General features: G+C 47.2%; 1 protein-coding gene across 1 annotated transcript in view; it reads left to right on the top strand.

The window, feature by feature from the left end:
- Positions 1–1,303: 1,303 nt before the first annotated feature.
- The window catches only part of TSPAN31 (tetraspanin 31), a 38,793-nt gene continuing 20,196 nt past the window's right edge, over positions 1,304–19,900 (top strand). Inside the window, exons 1-2 of the mRNA XM_075337107.1 lie at positions 1,304–1,468; positions 19,412–19,579. Of these exons, the coding sequence (XP_075193222.1) occupies positions 1,406–1,468; positions 19,412–19,579 (231 nt within the window). The 5' untranslated portion in view covers positions 1,304–1,405. The remainder of the gene's footprint in view (positions 1,469–19,411; positions 19,580–19,900) is intronic.

Genomic DNA, 19,900 nt, shown 5'->3' on the forward strand with positions numbered 1-19,900 from the left:
TATATTTATATGCATTATGCTTTTATTTAGTTACAGCAGGGTATATGACCATATTATTTTTATCCTGGATTTTCTTGGTCTTATGGCCAGTGTGAACATGAGCTTACAAGTAGCATGTACACCAACTCATACTCCAGCTCACTATATATATATATATACAGGGTGTCCACCCATATCCTGTCCACCGCCATTAACTTGAGAACGGCGGCAGCTATAGGCATAGAAGTGGTGTCTAGGTATAGTAAAGTATCCATGAGTATCCAAGCTTGACAAAGAACGCAGGTAGCGTTCGAATCGTGTTGCCGCACATAGGCTCCCTATTTTGTCCTTGTAATGATAAGTATTTTTTACATCCTTCATAATAAAGCTTACACGAGATTTTATATTGTTCCGGAAGCTGGATTATTTTTTTCTTCTATTGGATCCCTGCACTACCATGTGTTATCCCTGCATGCCGGACCTTGCCACAGCTGAGCTGGATCACCTTTTTTCCACTCACTTTACAGCAGCTCCACGCTGATAGAATGGGTCAGAAGCGGGTATGATCAGGTGACCCCTCTCTAAGGGCTGTGTACTGGTACAAAACCTTTCTCGTGGAAACAAAAAAGGATCCTAGTTGATCAAGAGCAACCAATTGAATTCCAGCTTTATTTTGTAATCTATTGAAATCTTTAGGACTTCCATCAGCAACAATGACCATTACACTTTTTTCCCATTAGGATTATTCCCATCTCCAAGATCCTATCCCAATGTGTAGTAAGTGTGACAATAATATTAGCAAATACCTCCAAATAGAAATGTAGTATAGTTCCCCTTATTAACTATATCGCTTACCTCATGTGCAGGGCATTGCAGCTTAGGTATCTATGGTTATGGCCACTAGCATCACTATGAGTTGCAGTAACCATGGATACTTAAGCTACTGTAATGCCCTGCACATGAGGTAAGTGACATAGCTGATCAGATCTATACTACATTTCTAATTGGAGCTATTTGCTAATATTATTATACGTATTACACATTGGATTAGGATCTTGGCTATGGAAATAACCCTTTAATTTCTCTGTCAAATACCTCAGAGTAACGCTATGTGAGGAAGCCACCAGCTATGAATGAACCAAGTGACAATCGTGTATGCGCCTATCACAGGGAGTGGCAGGTGTAGTAAGATGGCGGAGATCACAGCCTTCTTCCGGTGACGTCATCCATGCGCCGGAAGCACGAATCTTTTCCCGGAAATAGTGATAGGACGGCTGCGTACTGTGTAGCCAATGAGCGTTCATAGTGATTTTCCTGTGGGCGGGATCTGACGTCACCAGCTAGCGGTGCTTAGAGAGGAGTCTTCCTCTTAAAGAGACATCCCCGATATTGGCTGAGTCCCGGTGTCCCCGGTGTGAGGAGGAGGATGGTGTGCGGCGGCTTCACCTGCTCTAAGAATGCGCTGTGTGCGCTCAACGTGGTGTACATGGTGAGTGCTGCTATCCCTCATTGTCCTGGTGATACGGGCTTGACCCCGCGGCTGACATCACTGGTGTCCGCAGCATTACCCTGGTAATCGGCCTATAGTGACATGTGGCGCCGGAGAGGGGCAGCTGCGGGCACTTGTCACCCCCTCCGCTCTGCGATGTCTCTGGACAGGTCACATTCACACAATGTATAGAGGTGTGCAGAAACGTCTCTGGGGTGATGGGCGCCGTTCACACAGGGCCGCAGTTACACATTGCGTCTGTGCGGTTTTTCTGACATCACACTGCCCACAGCGTTTCCTTAACCCAAACTCACAGATCCTTCTCTCCGGCTCACAGCTCGTCTTTTATCCTCAGGAGTTTCAGCCATTAGAGTCTCGGGAGATCGGGATAAAACGACTGATGACGTCCTGTGTTCTTCTGATCCGTTACAGTCAACGGATAAAGATCAGAACACCTGGGGAGGGGGAGAGGGACGAGAAAAAGGGTCACAACACCTGGGGAGGGGGAGAGGGACGAGAAAAAGGGTCACAACACCTGGGGAGGGGGAGAGGGACGAGAAAAAGGGTTACAGCACCTGGGGAGGGGGAGAGGGACGAGAAAAAGGGTTACAGCACCTGGGGAGGGGGAGAGGGACGAGAAAAAGGGTCACAGCACCTGGGGAGGGGGAGAGGGACGAGAAAAAGGGTCACAGCACCGGGGGAGAGGGATGAGGAAAAGGGTCACAGCACCTGGGGAGGGGGAGAGGGACGAGGAAAAGGGTCACAGCACCTGGGGAGGGGGAGAGGGACGAGGAAAAGGGTCACAGCACCTGGGGAGGGGGAGAGGGACGAGAAAAAGGGTCACAGCACCTGGGGAGGGGGAGAGGGACGAGAAAAAGGGTCACAGCACCTGGGGAGGGGGAGAGGGACGAGAAAAAGGGTCACAGCACCTGGGGAGGGGGAGAGGGACGAGAAAAAGGGTCACAGCACCTGGGGAGGGGGAGAGGGACGAGAAAAAGGGTCACAGCACCTGGGGAGGGGGAGAGGGACGAGAAAAAGGGTCACAGCACCTGGGGAGGGGGAGAGGGACGAGAAAAAGGGTCACAGCACCTGGGGAGGGGGAGAGGGACGAGAAAAAGGGTCACAGCACCTGGGGAGGGGGAGAGGGACGAGAAAAAGGGTCATAGCACCTGGGGAGGGGGAGAGGGACGAGGAAAAGGGTCACTGCACCTGGCGGGGAGGGGGAAAGGGGCGAGGAAAAGGGTCACTGCACCTGGCGGGGAGGGGGAAAGGGGCGAGGAAAAGGGTCACTGCACCTGGCGGGGAGGGGGAAAGGGGCGAGGAAAAGGGTCACTGCACCTGGCGGGGAGGGGGAAAGGGGCGAGGAAAAGGGTCACTGCACCTGGGGAGGGGGAGAGGGACGAGGAAAAGGGTCACTGCACCTGGGGAGGGGGAGAGGGACGAGGAAAAGGGTCACTGCACCTGGGGAGGGGGAAAGGGACGAGGAAAAGGGAAGCAAAAGAATGAAGGCTGAGAAATAACTGTATAAATCACTGTATCTTGGATGGTACAACATGGAGCCCTAGTCCAGAAAAACAGAAGTGAAAGGCTGGCACTCATCAGTAAAATACAGCTTCTTATTTTCTCCACATCACATGGATAGACGGGAGAGAAGGAGGGTGCGGGACACAAAGATGGACAACAGACGTTTTGCACACACATGGCTCTTCCACAGGTCCTCGTGTGTGCGTGAAATCTTTGTTGTCCATCTTTGTGTCCCGCACCCTCCCTCCCGCCTGTCTATCCATGTGATGTGGAGAAAATAAGAAGCTGTATCTTACTGGTGAGCGCCATGCATTCACTCCTGGTTTTTTTATACCATTTGCTTCTATGCTCTGGATTGCGCAACACCGTTATCTGATTACATTCACCGGCTTCCACCTCCTGCCCTCTTGAATTTAGTTGGTGTCGGTACAGTGTATCAGCACACAGCCTGATACTGGGCCACGCTGATACTTGCTGGGCTGTCCAATACGTGGCCAAGAGCAGGGAAGGGGTCTGCGCTGTACAAGGGAGCCTGCCTCCCCAAAACACTAATAAACCATTTATATGGGGAGGGGCCCCTATAAATCATATTGAAGTATACATGTCACTGGCTTACTTCCCATAAATATATATCTTGTATGCAATTGAGGGGCTTCAGTACTTCCTTTGTCAAAGCTCCATGCACCGCTGTGTCCCCTGTACCCTGAGCACTGCGTCATCCTGATTGACAGCACCCAAGTGTTCGCTATGTGAGCTCAATCAGCCACTCCTCCGCACAAACTGCAGCCGTTCTCCATCTCTAGCTCCTGTCTGCAGTGAGGTGGCCGCAGACAGGAGACCATGAGCCAGCAATGGGCTGTGTGAGCGTGGCCGCAGCGTCCATGCGGAGCAGATGATTGACAGCAGTCAGGTGAGCGCTACCTGAGCTCCATCAAGATGTACCAGTGCTCAGCGTGCATTGAGGAGACATAAAGGTGCCCTGAGAGCTCGGCCACACCAAGGGGGTACAGAGGCCCCTCATTTAAACCACTAAATGCTGATTTTTATAAAGTTCGTTATATACCTGTATAATGGTGTACATAGTGTTTGGGGGGGTAGACTCCCTTTATAGCATCCCCCTCCCTTCTACAATAGCCTGACGGAGGCTGCTTAACATTTCTAGACCTGTCTGAGTTCATCTTATTTCATAGATCTTCCCCCTCCGGTGTCCTGGCCATGTTGTGTTATCAGAGCGTGTCCGCACATGTCCTGTGTGAGAGGAGCTCCAGTATCGTGCGCTCTTACGTGTGTAGATTTACATGTTACCACACGCTATGAAGGAGAATATCACATACTATGGGAATTAAAGGATCCGTAATCTTAAAAATGAATGTTTAAATTAAAGGAGTATGCCCATCTCCAAGATCCTGTGTCAGTATAGAGTAGGTGTAGTAATATTAGCAATTACCTCCAATTAGAAATGTAGTATAATTCTTCTGATTCACTATGTTGCTTACCTGATTTTCAGGGCATTGCAGGACCTTAAGTGTCCATGGTTACGACCACAAGCAACTAACTGTTATTATGTGTGGTCGTAATTGTGGATACGTAAGGTCCTGTAATGCCCTGCACATGAGGTAAGAGACATGGCTATATCAGAACTATACTACATTTGTAATTGGAGGGATTTGCTAATATTCTTATTAATTCTACTATATTATAGGATTGGATCTTTGAGATGGGAATACTGCTTTTAAACAAGAAATCTCTGCCTCCCTTAGGGTACCGTCACACTTTAGCGACGCTCCAGCGATCCCACCAGCGATCTGATCTGGTCAGGATCGCTCGTGCGTCGCTGGTGTGCTGTCAATCAGGCAGATCTCACCAGTGACCAGCCACCAGCGACGCGTGGAAGCGATGCTGCGCTTGGTAACTAAGGTAAATATCGGGTAACCAAGCAAAGCACTTTGCTTGGTTACCTGATATTTACCTTGGTTACCAGCGCACACCGCTTAGTGCTGGCTCCCTGCACTCGTAGCCAGAGTACACATCGGGTTAATAAGCAAACCGCTTTGCTTATTTACCCGATATGTACTCTGGCTACATGTGCAGAGAGCCAGCACTGGCAACCTGAGAGCGGCGGACGCTAGTAACCAAGGTAAATATCGGGTAACCAAGCAAAGGGCTTCGCTTGGTTACCCGATATTTACCTTGGTTACAGCTTACTGCAGGCTGCCAGAAGCCGGCTCCCTGCACATTCAGATCGTTGCTCTCTCGCTGTCAAACGCAGCGATGTGTGCTTCACAGCAGGAGAGCAACGTCCAAAAAATGAAGCAGCACTGTGTGTAACGAGCAGCGATCTCACAGCAGGGGCCAGATCGCTGCTCAGTGTCACACACAGCGAGATCGCTAATGAGGTCACTGCTGCGTCACAAAAACCGTGACTCAGCAGCGATCTCAGTAGCGATCTCGCTGTGTGTGAAGTACTCCTTAGTCAGCCGCATCTTCTGCATGATCATGAATCAGTCAGTCTTGAAGATAAAGCCCTCCGTGCTCTCCAGGATTCATCTTCAGGTGGTAAATGACGCCATGTCTGCTTGGTACAATGCCAGGATTTAGGCTGCCCGGGCACAGTCTGCAGTAGGGTGGTACCTGGTAATTTTCATATTGACCGTAACCTCTTGGTAGTAGAGGCCTAGTTCTATGTTTCGCCAAAGCGTCTTCTGGTGTAACAAGACAGTGACCAACCATGAGAGATGATCTCTGCAAAGCCTCATGTGACGCCACGTAAGGGACGAGACTGCTATTTAGATGGAAGGGGGGGGGTCCAAAGTTTGTCGGCCAGTAGGTGTCTACCTTCCTTGTAACTTATTGTCCTCAGGAAATGAAAATTGGACCTTGGCAGATGCAGTGCATGCTGGGATGTGAGGGAGGGGTGTAAGAATAAATAAATATTCTCCACTATGAGCCTATGTTCACACAGGGTGTTTTTGCAGCGGTTTTTCTCCTGGCCTAAACCTGATCTTGTGGCAGGATGTCTCCTGGGAGTCATCTGCGGATTTGGTGCGACTTCTGATGCTTTTTTTTGTGACGTTTTTTGCAGCGGTTTTTCTACAAGTGTGTTATTTCAATGCAAAAACCGCTGCAAAGAATTGACATGTTCATTCTTTGAAAACCTGACCAAAAATGAAGGTATTTGTCAAAACGGTCAGGAACAAAATGTGTGTGATTTCAGAAATCTCATAGACTTTGCTGGGCCTGTAAAAAGGAACATTTTATTAGCATTGGATTTGCATAAAGCCAAGGCAATAACGCTGCTAAAAAAAAATGCAGCAAAAATGCCCTGTGTAAACACAGCCTATAACTGCTCAACATTCAAATTGTAACACCAGGATGGAAAAAGGTGTGGCGTTACGGACATCACAGGAAGCATAGGCGTAATGATATGCAACATGGAAACAACATTTCCAAAACAGCTTGCTTTATTCCGTATCGGATGTGAGCGCTATGTACAGAAATGGTCACTTATGTATGAGGTTATTAAGTTATCTGAGGAATGTTCTGCCCCGCTGAATGCACTTGGTCACGTAAATCATCAAGATCCGCTGCTGGCAGCTCCCTTTGTAATTGCCAAGCGATGATGTGCTGGATGGGAGACTGGTGCAGAGACGCTGCCGTCCATGGTAACACATTTAGGCCACGCAGACTGCTCACTGGAGCACGAGCAACGTGTGGCGTGGTTTCTTCATATTGAACATCAGCTCCTGGGACACTTTGTAGAAATGTCCGTACCACTTGTTCCGTGAGAAAATCAGTGCACCTGGAATCATCTGCATATCACTTACATGTCTGTCAATCTGCAATTGCAATGTTGAGAAGTGTATTTACAAGTAGTAAAGCAATGAGGATACTCTGGGTGCTTGGAGTAGACGCCAACCCAAAATGGCATGCACCGAAAACTGCACTCTCCAAATCTGGAAACTGATGTATGGAAACACTGAGTTGGCCCCATATTGTGCAGGAGCAGTCAGTGCCTGCGTAGTTTACATTCTGCTTGTCGAGCAGCCATCTGACATTGCACTTTTAGCAGAAACTGCACCTTTTTTCCTCTGAATCTGAGCGCAGTGTACCCGTGCTTCAGAGATGCAGGAGGTCAACGAGGTTTCCAGCCATGGAAGGAAAGAAATGTAAAAACGTAAGCGATGTGCTAAAATATGGAAGTAATGTACACCACATCTCGCTCAAAGCTTTCATTGACAAATGTCTGTACGGGATTGTGGGCTCAGCCATTGCCCCTCCGTGAGGCCCTGTGCGCACTAGAAAAAGGAATTTTCTTATGAAAATTCCGGAGGCTCAGTAAGATTTCTGCACCTGCGGGGAAATACCGCACCGAAATCCGCATGTGCTTTGCTGTGGATTTTGTGCAGATTTGTTTGGGTGCAGAAATGCCGCAGCCAGCATCGGACTGGCTACTGGAGGAATCTCCAGTAATACCGGGCCTGGCCGCGGTTACCTGCACTGAACTCCGGAGCTCCCACCTGAGCTCCGAAGTGCAGCGTAGACTAAACTGCGAGCGCCGAGTGATTTGATTCTCCGGCGATTGCCGTTTAGTTCAGGCCGGGCTGATCGCCGGAGCTCAGGTGACAGCTCCAGAGTGCAGCCTGGCCTCTCTACAGCTGTCACGTGAGTTCCGGAGATCAGCCCGGCCTGAACTAAACGGCAATCGCCGGGGAATCAATCACTCGGCGCTTGCAGTTTAATCTACGCTGCACTCAGGAGTTCAGGTGACAGCTTCGGAGTTCAGCGCGGGTAACCGCGGCCAGGACTGGTATTACTGGGGATTCCTCTGGTAGCCAGTCCCGCAGCTACCTGCGGAAAATAAGTGACATACAATTGTTTTTGCTGTGGGAATCCTGCAGCAAAACATGCAGCTGTCAAAATCCGCCTAGTGCGCTCAGTATTTTTTTTTTTTTTCCCATAGGATTTGCTGGTGAATCACTACAGAGATGTTATGAACATTTTCTGCAGCGAAACATGCAGGAAATCTGCGGGAAATTCCGTCTAGTGCGCACAAGGCTTAACGCTGGCACGTGACTGCTGATGCCACCGATGGGCTGTAACAGACTTCTCTTAGCTCTCAACATGGGGCACACACGATGAGCCTCTGTCATAGAGGCCATAGAGTGTGTATGGGGGAGGGAGATTGAGGGGGATATTTTTTTCAAGGTGAAGGCTAAAGGCACCGTCACAACACTTGGCGACGCTCCAGCGATTCCACCAGCGATCTGACCTGGCAGGGATCACTGGAGCGTCGCTACATGGTCGCTGGTGAGCTGTCAAACAAGCAGATCTCCACAGTGATCAGAGATCAGCCACCAGTGACCCAAGTAACGACTCTGTGCTTGGTAACCATAGTACACATCGGGTTACTAAGCAAAGTGCTTTGCTAATAGTTACCCGATGTGTACCTTGGCTACGTGTGCAGGGAGCCGGCTTCTAGAGGCTGCGGACGCTGGTAACCAAGGTAATATCCTGTAACCAAGCAAAGCCTTTGCTTGGTTACCCGATGTGTACCTTGGTTACCAGCGTCCGCAGAAGCCGGCTCCCTGCTCACTGCACATTTAGTTGTTGCTCTGTCGCTGTCACACACAGCGATCTGTGCTTCACAGCGGGAGAGCAACGACCAAAAAAATGGTCCAGGACATTCATCAACAACCAGCGACCTCACAGCAGGGGCCAGGTCGTTGCTGGATGTCACACACAACAACATCGCTAGCAACATCGCTGTTACGTCCCAAAACCCGTGACTCAGCAGCGATGTCGCTAGCGATGTCTCTTAGTGAGACGTGGCCTTAAGGCCTTATTCATTCGTCCATTTTTCTCTTACATGTTTTATCCGGTGTTTTCATGTACCCATTAGTCTATGGGGTTGTTCGCATGTCCATTTTTTTTTTCCTCTTCTTTCTTTTTATCATTGTCACAGATGAAAGTACCAGTATATATTTATGGGTTTGTGAAAATATCGGACAGCACATGGATGGCATTAGTGGTCAGGGCCTTCTTTCATCGGAGAAGCTATGGAATATATTTATCCATGTGAGAAAATCACTGATGCAACTGATCCAAAACACTGAAGACACCATTCATGACTTTTTGAAATCAAAGTAGCACTTTTGTGCACCAATTTTTGTCCTTGTAATGGGCCGGTCACATCCATAACGCGTGGACAGTACCTGTTCAACTAATTCAGTGATTGTGTGAACATAAAGAGTTTCTTTGGACACTGCCATCTCTCTTCTTAAGGGCGGCTTCTCACTTGCGAGAAAAGCAGTAGAGATAAAGCAGGGAATACGAGATTGTTTAATGAGCGGCCGGCTTTTTCAAAATAGTAAAAGCCGCCGGAGCAGCGTGAATGCCGTGCAGCGCCGCGCCGGGGATCGGTGAGTATATGAGAGAGGGCTGCTAACTTCAGTCACTCAGTGGATTAGCGGTCACCGGTGAGCCCTTCACGGGTGACCGCTAATCAGGACGCGACACAGACAGAGCCGCAGCATGACAATGAAGACGGGTGAAGTTAACCCGAGTTCATTCTGATCGTGCGGCTCTTTCTGGGTCTCCTGTCATCTGCCATTCAGCTCTGCTACACATGGCTGTCTGTGTCTGTCAGCGGCCATGTAGCAGCGCTGAATGGCAGATGACATAGTAAAAAATACGCATTACACACGCTAGTAAAATCATTAATTTATTCAGAAAAAAGCATTGCACTTGCGTTGCACTCGGACCTAACGTGAACTAAAATCAGCCGAGTTTTTTTCAGCCCAGTCGGACCGATTTTACTCGCATAGATGTTTCCAGCCTAAAGGGGGTTGTCCACTACTCGGACAATCCCTTCTCATTCCCCATGTAAAAATAAACCTCACGTGAGGTTGCGTCACATAGAAAAAAAGGTGAAAATCCAGCTCCAGAACTCCAAAATTCAGCTTAAAATCCACAAGTTTATTTTACGATTCTAAGGCCCTGCGCGCACACTGCGTTTTCTGTGCGTTTTTGCTGCAGAAATTTCTTGAGAAAATGGGTGTAACCTTTCTGCAGACATTCCCCAGCAAAACCTGTGGAAAATAAAATAGCTGCGTTTTTTTTTTTCTCTCAAGAACATTCTTTCTGCAGAATTTCTTAAGAAAAATGTGCATGTCACTTTTTTTCTGCAGGTACCTGCGTTTGTTTTTTTGCCATAGATAATGGTAAAAAAACGCAGGGACCAACCTGCAGAAACAATGCATCAAAAATGCAGTAAAAATACATGCTTTTTTCGGTGCGTTATTGGTGTGTTTTTTGAACGCAAGTGCGCTAATCTTTCACACTGAAGAAATTTCTTGAGAAAAATCCTTTTTTTTTTTTTTTTTAGTGCGCACAGGGCCTTAAAATCATTTTGTGCCGGTACCCGCTTGTAACAGGATTGGCCCATAGTGAGGTTGGAACGTTGCGTCACGCAAGCCCAATTGGCGCCGGCTCCGCTCTCCTCTCCTTTGGATGTATATGTAATCAAGAGGAAGTGAGGGCTGCGGCTGGCCACTACTTCTTCTTGATTACTTGTCTGACGGCTGGGAGAGAGAAGCCAGCGCTGAATGGCCACAGGGCTCGTGTGACGTAACAGCCTCACGTGAGCCCCGGGAAGGAGAAAGTGAGTGCTGACCCCACTGAAACTGTTCAGGCACGGGAGGAGAGTGTAAGCTTTTATTTTAATGGGGGCAAACCTGGGGAATGAGAAGACGTTATCCAGATTTTGGATACCTCCTTTAAGAATGGGTGTTATACCAAAAGGTAGGGGATAGCTTCCTGATCGCTGGGACTCTGACTGCTGGAATACACCATTTTCTAAATAGCCTAACGTGAATAGAGCGGTGGTCAATCACTTGCACCTCCACTCCATTAATTCTCTATGGGACCTACAGAGATGGGCGAGTGCTGTACTCGTCTCGTCTCCTGCACTCCCATTAAAAATGAATGTGGCGGCAGTGAGCGTGGCAGCAGGTCTGCGCCATAAAGTGATTGATGAAGCTGAGCCACATCGGTACTCATAGTGCTGGAAGAAGCAGCCATGCTTTTCTACACTGTTTAGCAGTCGGTACATTCTGTACATGCCAAACTGAGCAATGGGCACTTCTTGCTATTAATTAGTGGTGGGAGCTCAAGTCTTAGAGGTACTTTGCACGCTGCAACATCGGTAGCTGATGATAGCGATGTCAAGCGTGATAGTACCCGCCCCCGTCGCAGATGCGATCTCTTGTGATAGCGGCCGTAGCTAACATTATCGCTACAGCAGCTTCACACGCACATACCTGCCCTGCGACGTCGCTCTGGCGGGCAACCCGCCTCCTTCCTAAGGGGGCGAGTCGTGTGGCGTCACACGGCAGGCGGCCAATAGAAGCAGAGATGAGCGGGACGTAAACATCCCGCCCACCTCCTTCCTTCCGCATTGCCGCTGGACGCAGGTAAGGAGATGTTCCTCACTCCTGTGGCTTCATACACAGCGATGTGTGCTGCCGCAGGAACAAGGAACAACATCGTACCTGTCGCTGCAGTGAAATTATGAAAATGGCCAACACTACACAGATCACCGATTTACGACACTTTTGCGATCGTTTATCGGTGCATCTAGACTTTACACGTTGCGACGTCGTTACCGGCGCCGGATGTGCGTCGCTTTCTATTTGACCCCGACGAGATCGCAGTAGCGATGTCGCAACGTGCAAAGTACCCCTTAGACACCCCCTCCCCTAAACACGCACATTTGATACTATAAAATAGATAGGTTGTATTTGGTTGGCTTTCTGTTTTGTGTGACTTTGTCCTTTTGTTCTGGCTTTTCGTCAGGGTCACCAGTTCATGCCTTTTTTATTCGGGCTGACCTGGCAGGCTCTAGAATGGGGCCTTGATTCTGTTTTTCCACTTTTTTTTTTCAACAGATCGGGAACAAGTACAAACCACATGTGATCTCTCTTTTGGAGAAAAGCCCGACCTGATCTACAATCTACTGTATATTTATTGTATTTCTTGTTTACTAAATGCAATATTGTAAGGACACCGGCTGTACATACCCTCCATCCATGGAGCGGATTATGGCCCGGCTGACCTTACACATGATATATAAAGCAGATAACGCTCGTACGAGTTGAGTCTAAAGCTGGGTTCACACATAGCGATCGCGACAACGACGTCGCTGTTACGTCACCATTTTCTGTGATGCAAAAGTGACCTTGTAAGTCGCTGTTATGATCGCTGCTTAGCTGTCAAACACAGCGACGCAGCAACGATCATAACGATACGCGTCGCTGTGCTACATGTGCAGAGAGCCGCGCACACTGCTTAGCGCTGGCTCCCTGCTCTCCTAGCTACAGTACACATAGGGTTAACTACCCGATGTGTGCAGCAGCTACATGTGCAGAGAGCAGCAGCCGGCACTGAGAGCGAGAGCGGCGGACGCTGGTAACTGAGGTAAATATCGGTTAACCAGGGAAAGGTCTTCCCTTGTTACAGCTTACTGCAGCTGCCAGACGCCGGCTCCTGCTCGCTTCAGTTCGTCGCTCTCTCGCTGTCACACACAGCAATGTGTGCGTCACAGCGGGAGAGCGACGACCAAAAAATGAAGCTGGACATTCAGCAACGACCGGCGACCTCACAGCAGGGGACAGCTCGTTGCTGGATGTCACACACAGCGACAGCGACGGGACGTCGCTGCAACGTCACAGAAAATGGTGACATAGCAGCGACGTCGTCGTCGCTGTGTGTGACACCACCCCTTAGTGCCTCCTCCATAGAATTGATTTCTCCTCTCCCCTCAGGTCTTGTATACGGTACAGTAACCTTTATGATTTAGGTAAATAAAATTAATCTCACATGAACCAAACAAATAACACAAGTCACATAATCCGACTGCATTTTTTGTGTGTTTTGGATCATGTTTTACTGATGTTTTTGTTAACTAAATTCAACAATGAAGAAACCACTAGCTGTTTTTCAAATAAACACATTGGCTACGATGCTCAAAAAGACGCCACTGTCTTTTGAGTCTTTCCATTGATTTGTATTGTAATGTACAGCGCGTCTTCAATGTAGACAATGCCTGAAGAATGTTTGGGTCACATCTTTGGAAACCTGAACCAGTTAAAAGACGTTCAAAAGCCTGAACAGATGATCAGTGAGTGGCCTTCACCTAGAAATGTAGATTGTGGATTTTGGAGTGGACCCACCTGGAAAAGGCTTCATGTGCACGATCCTAAACATGCTTCCAACTAAATAGAGAAGCTGCTACAGGATATCCGTTATTGCTGTAATAAAGAAATAAAACTGTGTGTAAATGTATGATATGCATTGCCTTACAAAAGTATTCGGCCCCCTCGAATTTTTCAACCTTTTCCCACATTTCAGGCTTCAAACATAAAGATAAAAATGTTAATGTTATGGTGAAGAATCAACAAGTGGGACACAATTGTGAAGTTGAACAAAATTAATTGCTTATTTTAAACTTTTAAAAAAAAAAATAAAAAACTGAAAATTGGAGCGTGCAATATTATTCGTCCCCTTTACTTTCAGTGCAGCAAACTCACTCCAGAAGTTCATTGAGGATTAATCCATATTATATCTATAAATGCATATCTACAAAGCTGAACATATTTAACCTATATTAGACCTGCATCTTAAGGCTAAGTTCACGTTTCCGCTAAAATGTATCAGTCACAATCCGCTGCTCTTGTAAACAACGGAATCCGTTTAGGGGATTCTGTTGCTCCCATAGACTTGTATGAGCAGCGGATTGTGACTGATGATGCTGCGTTGCACCCTTTGCCCGACTGATCAGTCGTGGAACGACTGACCGCCGGGCGGGAGGAACGCAGCATGTAACGTTTTTTGAGCAGCGAGATCCGTCGGATTTCGCTGCGCATGCTCTCTGGCTCCCTGCACACGTCACCAGCTTTGGTTGGTTACCCGATATTTACCCTGGTTACGGTGCAAGGAGCCAGCGCTAAGCGGTGTAGGCCTGTAACCAAGGTAAATATCGGGTAACCAAGGTAAATATCGGGTGCTTTGCTACCCGATATTTAGTCTGGTTACGTGTGCAGGGAGGCCGACCCTTCCCCGCTCGGCCCCGCCCCTCCCGCACTCCGCACATGTGTGTATACACACACACACCTGTCCCCAGCCATGCAGACAAGCACTGCCATTGACACCCTCGTCTGGCCCCGCCCCCGCTCGGCTCCGCCTCCTCCCGCACTCCGCATGTGCACACATATACATACATACATATGCGTGCACACACACACACTCACAGATACACTCACCTGTCCCCAGCCATGCAGACCGCAGTACTGCCACTGACATCCTCAGCTCCTGGCCCCGCCCCCCGCTTGGCTCCACCCCCTCCCGCATTCAGCATGTGTGTGTATATACACACACTCTCACCTGTCCTGCAGTCCCTGCAGCACTGACGTCCTCAGTGCTACGGCCCCGCTCGGCTCCCCCCCCCCCCCCACTGAACTCCGCCCCCCCGCACACAACGGAATCCGACAAAGAATTCTGTTCTTTGTCATCCGTTGTACAGCGTTGAACAGCGCATCAGTCACATGCGTCAAGCGACGCATGTGACTGATACAAAACAACGGAAATGTGAACTTAGCCTAACACAAATGTGTAGAGGATCTCTGACTGATCCAATGTTGTCCTAAATGACTGATGATAAATATAATCCACCTGTGTGTAATTAAGTCTCCGTATAAATGCACCTGCTCTGTGATGCTCTGTGCTTTAGGCCTTGTGCGCACACTGCGTTTTTTACCTGCATTTTTACCCACGGTTTTGCTGCAGAAATTTCTTGACAAATGTTTGTAACCTATGGGAAAAAAATAGCTGTGCGTACACTGCGTTTTTTTTTTTCTTTTTCTCAAGAACATTCTTTCTGCAGAATTTCTTGAGAAAATGTGCATGCCACTTCTTTTCCGCAGGTACCTGCGGTATTTCACTCCATTCGCAAAAACGCGGCAAAAACGCATGCGTTTGTCCCGTGGTTTTGGTGTGTGTTTTTTTTTTGTTTTTTTTTTTTTTTTTACCGCAGATGCGGTAATCTTCCACTCCCAGAAGTTTCTTAAGAAATTTTCTTGAGAAAAATCACTTTTCTAGTGCACACATAGCCTTTACCCCTTAACGACCGCGGGCCGTAAAATTACGTCCTTGCGGTCATAATGTTACTGCCCGCGGTCTGCCGGCAGCATCATGCTGTGATCGGCGCACATCTCAGCTGATTTTCACAGCTGAGATGTGTGCCTGCTAGGCACGAGCAGAATCGTTATCTCCTTGTGCCGTTTAACCCCTTATATGGCGCTGTCAATATGTGACAGCGCCATTATAAGCGCGATCGCGGTAAACATTTACTTACCGCCCGATACCGGAAGTCACGTGACGCGATCACGTGACTCCCGATAGTTGTCATGGTAGCACAGCCAGCGGCACAGCAAAAGAGAAAGAGAGCGTATCTGCTGTTTACAGCCTTGTAGCTGTGATCAGCAGATACTGCAGAGCGATCGGAATGCTGATCGCAATAGCCCCCTAGGGGGACTAGTAAAATAAAAAAGTTAGGTTTTTTAAAAAAAAAATTTTAAAAGTTCAAATCACCCCCTATTCGCCCCATTGAAAATTAAAGGGTTAAAAAAATAAAAAATATACACACATTTGGTATCGCCGCGTTCAGAAACGCCCGATCTATCAAAATATAAAATCAATTAATCTGATCAGTATACGGTGTAGCGGCAAAAAAATTACAAACGCCAAAACGATGGTTTTTGTCGCCACAACTTTTGCGCAAAATGCAATAAGAGGCGATCAAAACATAGCATCTGTGCAAAGATGGTACCGTTAACAATGTCAGCTCGAGACGCAAAAAATAAGTCATCACTAAGCCATAGATCCTGAAAAATGAGAACGCTATGGGTCACAGAACATGGCGTAAAACGTGCGCAACTTTTTTCGGACATACTTCCGATTTTTTTTTTTTTTAACCCCTTATATAAAAGTAAACTTATACATGTTTGGTGTCTACGAACTCGCACTGACCTGAGGCATCACACCCACACATCAGTTTTACCATATAATGAACACAGTGAATAAAATATCTCAAAAACCATAGTGCTATCGCACTTTTTTTGCAATTTTTCTGCATTTGGAATTTTTTTTGCCGTTTTCTAGTACACTATATGGTAAAACTGATGGTTTCATTTTAAAAGTACAGCTTGTTCCGCAAAACATGAGCCCTCACATGACCATATTGACTGAAAAAGTTACGTCTCAGAAAAAGAATGGCGGAAAAAAAACGTAAAGTGAAAAATCGGCCGGTCGTGAAGGGGTTAAACAGCACACTGAGACTATCATGAAGACAAGGGAGCACAACAGGCAGGTCCATGATACTGTTGTAGAGAAGTTTAAAGCTGTATTTGGTTACAAAAAGACTTCCAAAACTTTAAACATTCCAAGAAGAACTGTGGAAGCGATCATATTGAAATGGAAGGAGTATCATACCACTGCAAATCTAGCAAGACCCGGCCGTCCCTCAAAAATTTCATCTCAAACAAGAAGACTGATCAGAGATGCAGCCAGGAGGCCCATGATCACTCTGGATGAACTGCAGAGATCTACAGCTGAGGTGGGAGAGTCTGTCCATAGGACAACAATCAGCCATACACTGCACAAATGTTCCCTTTATGGAAGAGTGGCAAGGAGAAAGCCATTTCTCAAAGATATCCATAAAAAGTGTTGTTTAAAGTTTGCTACAAGCCACCTGGGAGACACACCAAACATGTGGAAAAGGTGCTCTGGTCAGATGAAACCAAAATCAAACTTTTTGGGCACAATGCCAAACGATATGTTTCGCGTAAAAGCAACACAGCTCATCACCCTGAACACACCATTCCCACTGTCAAACATGGTGGTGGCAGCATCATGGTTTTGGTCTGCTTTTCTTCAGCAGGGACAGGGAAAATGGTTAAAATTGATGGGAAGATGGATGGAGCCAAATACAGGACCATTCTTGAAGAAAACCTGTTTGAGTCTGTAAAAGACCTGAGACTGGGACGGAGATTTGTGTTTCAACAAGACAATGATCCCAAACATAAAGCAAAATCTACTATGGAATGGTTCACTATTATTATTATTATTATTATTATTATTATTATTATTATTGTTTATTTATAGAGCACCATTGATTCCATGGTGCTGTACATGAGGGGGTTACATACAGAATACATATACACGTTACAATAGACAGACTATCACAGAGGGAAGAGGGCTCTGCGCTTGCGGGCTTACATCCTAAAGGATTTTGGGGAGGAGACAGTAGGTGGGGTGTAGGTTGGGCGGCAGCTCCGCACGGTGGTGGGGCGGCAGCTCCGCACGGTGGTGGGGCAGTGAGGTCATTGTAGATTATAGGCATTTCTGAACAGATGAGTTTTCAGGGTCCGTTTGAAGTTTGCAAGTGTAGTAGATAGTCTGACGTGTTGAGGCAGTGAGTTCCAGTTACAATTGAGTGAGTTTACTTTGAGTGAGTTACAATTAAACGTATCCAGGTGTTAGAATGGCCAAGTCAAAGTCCAGACCTGAATCCAATTGAGAATCTGTGGAAAGAGCTGAAAACTGCTGTTCACAAACAAACACTCTCCATCCAACCCCACTCAGCTCCAGCTGTTTACAAAGGAAGAATGGACAAGAATTTCAGTCTCTCAATGTGCAAAACTGATAGACACATACTCCAAGCAACTTGTGCTGTAATCGCAGCAAAAGGTGGTGCTACAAAGTATTAACTTTAAAGGGGACGAATAATATTGCACGCCCCAATTTTCAGTTATTTATTTTTTAAAAAGTTTAAAATAAGCAATACATTTCATTCAACTTCACAATTATGTCCCACTTGTTTGTTCTTCACCATAACATTACAATTTTTATCTTTGTTTGAAGCCTGAAATGTGGGAAAAGGTTGAAAAAATTTAAGGGGGCCGAATAGTTTCGCAAGGCGCTGTATGTGTGTGCGTGCACATATGTCATTAGTTTTTTGAGATGTCAGAAGAAATCCAACTACACACAAGCACGTAAAGGGGGACCGTCCATACAATGCAGGAGACTCCCAGGTGAGATTATTATGTCTGCAGTTCTCACTGAGCCACTCTTACGCCTAGCCACTGAGCCAGGTTGCCAGTCCAGCTACAGAATGATTTTCTATATATTTTTTTTCTCCTCTATAGGTGAAGAATTCAATTTCACATCTTGAAATCCTAATCCAAACTCAGACCGTGATGTACAGACTGGCCGCGGGTCACATATACTTACGACGCTGCCGTGTTTCAGGAGACCCGCGGCCAGTCTGTTCTCGGACTGTTTAAGGGTGTGATTAAAATTTAAGCCTACAGTCATTGTAACCTCTGGGATACATGGAAATTTATTGAATAGATATCAATTCTATTAGCAAATGTGGCCTTTACAGTTCTCTGCTCACTTTTCTCTATGGGAATTCTGCAGTGCGTTTTTATATAAATATACAGTAGTATAAGAATGTCCTAAAGGCCCTGTTACACGCTACGATATATCTAACGATATGCCGTCGGGGTCACGTCAGTAGTGACGCACATCCGGCCTCATTTGACATATCGTAGCGTGTGACAGCTACGAGCGACTGTGAACGAGCAAAAATACTCACCTTATCGTTGCTCGTTGACACGTCGTTCATTTTCAAAAAATCGAGCATCCTTCTGCGCGCCGGTTGTTCATTGTTCCAGAGGCAGCACACATCACTCCGTGTGACACCCTGGGAACGATGAACACAGCTTACCTGCGGCCGCCAGCAATGCGGAAGGAAGGAGGTGGGCGGGATGTTACGTCCCGCTTATCTCCGCCCCTCCGCTTCTATTGGGCAGCCGCTGTGTGACGTCGCTGTGACGCCGGACGTCCATCCCCCTTCAGGAAGAGGATGTTCACCGCCCACAGCGAGGTCGCCCGGGAGGTAAGTACGTGTGACGGGGGTTACCGACTTTGTGTGCCACGGGCAACAAATTGCCCATGACGCACAAACGACGGTGGCGAGTGCGATCGCTCATGCAAACGCACGATAAATCGACACGTGTAAAGCAGCCTTTAGTTGCAGATTTTAGCTGACGACAAATCCCCATAGACCTAATGGTAGGCTGATCAGAAAAGGCCAGGTAAGCTGCCCCTTCTGTTTTGCTGCACAATGTACCTGTATTCCCGGTGGGCTAGAGACCTCCTAATAGGAAGTCCCAGCTCTGGTCATTGTCTGACCGTGGACGACGACAAACCTCAGGATCTTTGCCCCTCTGTCCATGGTGAATAATATTCATAGACCTGTATTTACACTTCTTCTTTTTTTTTTTTTTTTTTTTCTTTCAGCTCGTGGGGCTCTTGTTAATTGGAGTGGCCGCATGGGGCAAAGGCTTCGGCATAGTATCCAGCCTCCACATCATCGGGGGAGTCATAGCAATCGGAGTCTTCCTTCTACTAATTGCCATTATTGGATTGATTGGAGCCGTCAGTCACCATCAAGTCATGCTGTTTATTGTATCCTTTACGCTGTGGGGATATTCATAGTGCCATCATGGCCAGTCATTCTCTTACACAAGATGAGCATGGGCACGAAAACATGCAAGAAAAATGGTCCCGATTTTTATTTTTTTTTTTTCTCTCATTGCATTACGCTTATTTTTAGGTGTTTCACTTTTCGCAATTTGCATTGCATCCATTTTTCAAGTTTGGGGAATAAATAAATTCCTTGCTTCTCCTAATATTACACAGTGTAATATGCCGATAACACACAGTGATATGTGAGTTCATTGACCTGCATTAGTGAGTTGGAGCAAGAATCCTAGTGCAAAATGAAAA

The sequence above is a fragment of the Anomaloglossus baeobatrachus genome, chromosome 2, assembly GCF_048569485.1.
Source record: "Anomaloglossus baeobatrachus isolate aAnoBae1 chromosome 2, aAnoBae1.hap1, whole genome shotgun sequence".
In the NCBI taxonomy this organism is placed as follows: Eukaryota; Metazoa; Chordata; class Amphibia; order Anura; family Aromobatidae; genus Anomaloglossus; species Anomaloglossus baeobatrachus.